The 6,878-nt window shown below is 32.7% G+C and overlaps 1 protein-coding gene across 1 annotated transcript in view; it reads right to left on the bottom strand.

Moving 5' to 3' along the window:
- LOC107557452 (oxysterol-binding protein-related protein 10-like) overlaps positions 1-6,384 on the bottom strand; it is a 41,794-nt gene extending 35,410 nt beyond the window's left edge. The window contains exon 1 of the mRNA XM_016240869.1: positions 6,039-6,384. Within this exon, the coding sequence (XP_016096355.1) occupies positions 6,039-6,193 (155 nt within the window). The 5' untranslated portion in view covers positions 6,194-6,384. The remainder of the gene's footprint in view (positions 1-6,038) is intronic.
- Between the last annotated feature and the right edge of the window lie 494 nt (positions 6,385-6,878).

Here is a 6,878-nt window from a genome sequence, read left to right as displayed (position 1 = left end):
TCGACGCGTTTCAGAAAGGCGGGGCATAGAGGAGAAACAATAATGTACAGTATGTGGAAAACAATGTGTTTTTTTAACCTTAAACCGCATAAACACATTGCATTACACCAAATACACAAAATAATGTTCTTTTTAGCAACATCATATGACCCCTTTAATAAAGTTATTTTGTCATTCATAATCGGAGTCCGATAGCCCCTCCTACTTTGTTACGTAATTAAAGCTGAGACAATTGAGTGCATGAAGTGTTCAGCATTCCACACTTCATTTTTTCGGTTATTTAAGTGCATCATCGGGATATTTAAAGTGCACTTTTTCTTTTTGGAATTTTCAGTGTGACATCATATGACCCCTTTAATAAAGTTATTTTGTCATTCATAATCGGAGTCCGATAGCCCCTCCTACTTTGTTACGTAATTAAAGCTGAGACAATTGAGTGCATGAAGTGTTCAGCATTCCACACTTCATTTTTTCGGTTATTTAAGTGCATCATCGGGATATTTAAAGTGCACTTTTTCTTTTTGGAATTTTCAGTGTGAACACACTACTCGCACTATTTATACTACAAAACATCATAGAATAGTGTATAAGTATGCGATTTGGGACGCACTGACTGACTTCCTGTATGACATCACAGCTCTGTGTCATTTTTGCATAACCTTCATCTCCAGATTTCTCATATTGAAATCTATCGTTACAAGCAGGACAGCAGCAGTATGCTTATGCCACGTGTTAGCAGGCGTCCTTTACCATCACACCAGACTGTCCAATACAGGAAAGAGAGACACTCACCTTGACAAATATTAACAAAATTAGTCTAAAAGGTGAAATATTTATTAAAGCCATCAATCTATTGGTAAGATTTTGTATTGTTTTATTTTTTTAAATAGTTTTGTTTGCTCACCAAGGCTGTGTTTATTTGATCAAAATACATTAAAAACAGTAAGATAAGTCAAATAATGCCACAATGCATCTTAATGATCAAATATGCTTTGCTTTATGTGAATTATAATTTCTTTGTTTTGATTTTGGGTTGAACTGTGATCTGTAAGCAGGTTTATTATAGTTAACTCAAACTAAAACCTAAAACCTAAAAAAAAAAACATTTTCATTACTTGAAATAAACTAAAAACTAATAATGTGAAATATGATTCCATTTTAAAATAGCTGTTTTCTGTGTCTATATATTGTAAAATGTAATTTATTCCAATGATCAGATCTGTATTTTCAGCATCATTACTCTAGTCTTCAGTGTCACATGATCTTCAGAAATCATTCTAATATGCTGATCTGCTGCTCAAGAAACATTTCTGATTATTATCATGCTGAAAACAGTTGTGCTGCTTCATAATTTTGTGGAAACAGTGATACATTTGTTCAGGATTCTTCAATGAATAAAAAGTAAAAAAAAGAACAGCATTTATTTGAAATATTTTACATTAATAAAATCTTTTACATTATCCTTACATATATAATATAATGTTCATGTAATTTATATTTATATTAAATATAATGTAAATTATACGTTATATTTATAACATTATAAATGTCACTTTTAATCAAATTTATGCATTCTTGCTGAATAAAAGTATTCATTTTTTTTAATAATAACAATAATAATAAAAAGTTACATTTTGCCATAAACTTTTGAATAGTTTGTAAGTTTTGCTCTGAAAACCGACAATGTTTCCTGCCACTTTATTTAGTGCTGGTGTAAAATAAAAGCAATGACAACACAGATTTGTGTTATGCGTGTGCAAAACATATGCAAACTAATGATTTATGGGTTTAAATCAGTCTAATGAAATTGTGGAAAGCATCAGAGCAGTAACTGGATTAACATTTACTGACTCATCTACTGAATGTTTATTAGTTAAAGAGACATTCACTGTTGTGAGAAGTGATATTTCAACTTTATTTAAAAATAGAATGTTTTGAATTCTGCAGGAAACACTTTGTCACAATCTGTATTGTTAAAAGCGCTATATAAATAAAGTTGACTTGACTTGACTTGACTCACTAACAGAGATTTAGACAGATTTGTGAACAATATGAGAGAAATAGGCCTTTTGTGTACATAGAAAAAGTCTTAGATCTTTGAGTTCAGCTCATGAAAAATGGGGGCAAAAACAAAAGTGTTGCGTTTATAATTTTTTTCAGTGTAGTAATAGTAATAGTAGTAAATGTTGTAGTACATAACACATGTACATAGTTTAATTATGGTTATTGAAATCTCTCTCTCTCTCTCTCTATATATATATATAATATTATATTATTATAATATTATAGAAAATATTGAGACTTCAAAAAAATAAAAATAAATAATGGCATAATGCATCTTAACAGTCCTAAAAAATTAGCTTTTATTTATTTTATTTTATGAATTATATATATTTTAATTTTAATTTTGGGGTGAAATGTCACCTTTAACAGGGTTATTAAAGTTAACATAAAAAAAATCATTATTTTGAATAAAATAAACATTAACTGAACTTTTTTTTTTATTATTCCAGCTAATTTCCAACATTAAAATTTTAATTTGATTTAATTTGAAACTTAAAACTGAAATAAAAATGAATACAAATGATATAGACATGTTTTTAAAAAGTACTAGAAATGTAAAAAAAAAAATAAAAATAAAAATAAATTTAACTAAAAATGGGAAGTATAAAAATAAAAACTAATAAAAAAAAAAAGTATGATATCTCAGTGATACTACAATAATATTGCCTATAAGAGGTGTTTAAATAACTCTAGAGAGGGTATTTATGATCTTAAAGATAACTGAATTAAATGTTATAAACAACCACTGAGATCAAGGACAGAAAAACACATTGGATGAATAACACATATCTGATATATTCATACTATATTTACTTGTTTCACTCTCCTGACGACAACAACATAAAGCTGCTTGAGTCACGTCCACCAGCTCAGAGACTGACAGTCCTGCTGAACACGGAGAAACAAGCACTGAGCGTGTGTGTGTGTGTGTGCGCGTGCGAGGCTGAACTCAGAAACATTACATTGTCACCATCCAAATGTCAACATATGTTCTCATCTCCTCCTGAGCCACGGTATGAATAACTCTGAATACAGGACAGAGAAATCACAAATCTCTTTAATATCTCAGTTAGTTCTCCTAGACAGCAGGAGATTAAATGAAGAGCAGAATGAATCAAATCTTTTGGCATAATAAATCAAAAGGAAGGCCATAGTATAAATCAAATTCAAGTCGCGATATGAATTATAGACTATATGAAGCTGCAAACTGACTGCTATTTAAATATGTAATCAGCTTGCTCTGTGTGTCTATATTACAATGGCAGTCCACATAAACTTCATCTCCAGAGCTGCTCCAAGAGCATTTTATGAGCAATTCACCATTTCTTTTGGAAATAATGCTTAAAAACGATGTCAAAAACTCAAAAGTCTAAATGACAGTCCACCAAAATAAAAGACAAAGTTCAATTAACTTGATGTTATGATAGAGTTATATTACTATTGTACATTCAGATGTACTTCTCAAAGTAATCAATAATAATAATAACAACAACGTTATTGTTTTAGATTATTATTATTAATAATATTTGTATAATAATAATAAAAATAACAGGTTGCACAGTACATGTACTTACTAACCTACATGGGGTCAGGGTTCAGTTTAGGGGTAGTTTGTAAAATAAAGTGCTACCAAATAACAATCCTTATGAAGAACTATTGTTAATTATTTTATAATTGCTAATTAACATTTATAAAGGAATATAATAATCCAGATATTTTAACATCCAAGTTGTAATTTATACAGTAAAGTTCTGTTGTGCCACACTTTATTTGTAAAAAAAATTAAAACCTAAATAAAATGCAATGTTTTATTGCAAATTAAATCACTATATTCTCATTTCATTACATTTTAAAATATATATATATATATATATATATATATTAAATATAGCATTAAACCATTAAAACAGAATCCAGATAAATTTAAATGGAAAACATGGAATTTGGGAAGAAAATAAAATGGATTTTATAGGGCCCTAAATATGATGTTTACATTTTTCACAACTGAGATCCTGATCTTTAAAAGAGTAACATCTGAGCAATATGATTTTCCTCTAGGTTCTTATGATCATAATCGCAGCTCATATCTCACAGTCCCATAACAGACGGACTCTATTGAGTCAATGGAAACTCACGTTACCATCCGCAGAGAATCTGATGTGAATATCGCACAGACACACACAGGTCAGAACGTCCTAAAACACACACATTTGCACAATCCTCTTCATGAAACGCAGCCTGAAATAGACCTTGTGTGTGAAGAAACTTATTTCTGCCTGCACTGTTTTATTACTTACAGATGGACTGTGTTTAAAGTACAAAGATCAGATTCTCATCTAGATAACATGTGTGTGTGTTTATTTATTAAACTGGTTCCTGATCTCTTGTGTAATTATTCCTGAATATCAGTTCATCTCAGAATCTCCTGTGAAACGAGCAACGAGTCTGAACCAACCTCAAGTGTTTGTTCAATGACTAACATATCAGGATGACTTCAGCTTTAACTCAACAAATACAAAAACACATTTCTAGCATTTGAATGCTTCACTTTAACTCTACAAACACAAAAGCAAACATGTGGCTTCAATATGGGGGATTATAAGGAAGTTTTGTTATGATGCAACACTTTGGCAATGAAGGACATCAGGAAATTTTAGTCACATTATGCCAGAATACACAGCAGATATGAGAATCATAACCACAAAATATTTGCAATATGTGAGTTCAAAAGCCAGATTTATGGGTGTGTGTTAATACGTCCATACCTTATCTTATTTCTGACTATAATTAATCTAAAAATTTTCGACACTGTTTTTTTCAGAGCTATTTAATTCTATCTAACTATAAGTTTTTATGGCCTCATTAAAAACTTTTGACATTTGACACAACCTAGTGTAGAATATATATATATATATATATGTGTGTGTGTGTGTGTGTGTGTGTGTGTGTGTGTGTGTGTGCATGTTTATGTGGTTTATGAGGACACAAATTTGTATAATAACATGGGTATGACATAGGTATTACAATGAGAAGGTGATTTATGAGGACATTTTCAGTGTTCCCGTAATTCAAAAGGCTTATAAATAATTCAGAATGAGTTTTTTTGAAAATCTAAAAATGCAGAAAGTTTCCTGTAAGGGGTAGGTTTAGGGGCAGGGTTGGTGTAGGGCAATAGAAAATACGGTTTGTACAGTATAAAAACCATTACACCTATGGAGAGTCCCCATAAACCATAAAAACAAACCTGTGTGTGTGTGTGTGTGTGAGACACTGGACCACAAAACCAGTAGCGCGGGTATATTTGTAGCAATAGCCAACAATACATTGTATGGGTCAAAATTATCAATTTTTCTTTTATGCCAAAAAACATTAGTATATTAAGTAAAGATCATGTTCCATGTATGGCATATATTTAGCAAATTTCCTACCGTAAATATATCAAATCTCAATTTTTGATTAGTAATATGCATGGCTAAGAATTTCATTTGGACAACTTTAAAGGCGATCGATATTTATTTATTTTATTTTTTTTGCACCCTGAGATTCCAGATTTTCAAATAGTTGTACCTCGGCCAAATATTGTCCGATCCTAACAAACCATACATTCAATGGAAAGCTTTCAGATGATGTATAAATCTCAATTTAAAAAAATCGACCATTATGACACACTGGACAATGTGGTCGTTTTATGGTCATCTGTCACATAAGTACAGAAGTATATAACAGTGTTTACATATAACACGAGTATCTAATGAACCAATGAAATATCATAACTGAATAACTAACCTAAATTTAACTAAAAAAGGCAAATGACAAAAAAAACAAAAAACCTAAATAAATCATATTTAGATCTAAAATGCAGTTAATGTCACACGTAGGCTATTGTGGTAATATGACATGACAGACTGCGGCCAGGAGTTGAGCTCGGTCAATGTAAACTTCAGCACGCACTTGAGCGTGTTCGGGTGTGTTACCTGTTCTGCCAGCCCTGGATGAGGTTGGTGTATTTGCTCAGCACTCCCTCTACCCCGCGCGTGCGTCCGCGCTGCAGCGGCGCGATGTTCCCCGCCGGAGACCCGCCGAACCCGAGCGAGGCCGCGGGCTGCGACGAACACAGCGGCTTTTCCATCGCGGTCCGGATCCCGATCTAAATCATGACCGGAGAGCTGGAACCCGTTTCCACCGCGCTGCGCTTCCGCTTCCCTCTGCCCGATGCCATATTCCCGCGGAGCGCGTCTCTCTCGCTGCTCTTTCCAGCGTGTTTCTGCTGGGAATCTGAGACACTCCCTCCTTCCAACCCGGATATTACAAACGCATCCTAAATCTCTCTCTCTCTCTCTCTCTCTCTCTCTCTCTCGGTGTGTGTGTCGTGCTGCATCACCTGCTTGCACTATAATATTCTAGTGAAGATAGCGCTGATCATCTCTATTTGGGTTATTTTGCCTGTATGAACAGCAGAACCCTTTTTATTTTCCATAAAGTACAGTAATTTAATGAAGGATCTTTATATCATTGGCTCTCAGCTGGTTCTGTTACTCAAATTTTACATTGGACTTGAAGTGGCGGCCAAAAAGAAAACTGTTTCTGAAACAGAATGTCCTTATACAACCAGACACTGCAATGTATTTAATTTTGCCATGAACGGCATAATACAATTCAATTTCCTAAATGGATAAACATTGGCTAAGGTGATTTATAGAGTTAACCTTTTAAAAAAGGGTTCATGCTCTTGGCCGGCTATAATTTACAGCAACTTCTTTGTTGCAAGTGAACTTGTATTTATTTAATAGATTCTGGGTCTAATTTTCTTTCAC

This window comes from Sinocyclocheilus grahami, unplaced genomic scaffold, assembly GCF_001515645.1.
Source record: "Sinocyclocheilus grahami isolate Dianchi unplaced genomic scaffold, SAMN03320097.WGS_v1.1 scaffold603.1, whole genome shotgun sequence".
In the NCBI taxonomy this organism is placed as follows: Eukaryota; Metazoa; Chordata; class Actinopteri; order Cypriniformes; family Cyprinidae; genus Sinocyclocheilus; species Sinocyclocheilus grahami.
Note: the sequence above shows the minus strand (reverse complement) of the source record. Positions and strands in the feature narration are given on the sequence as shown.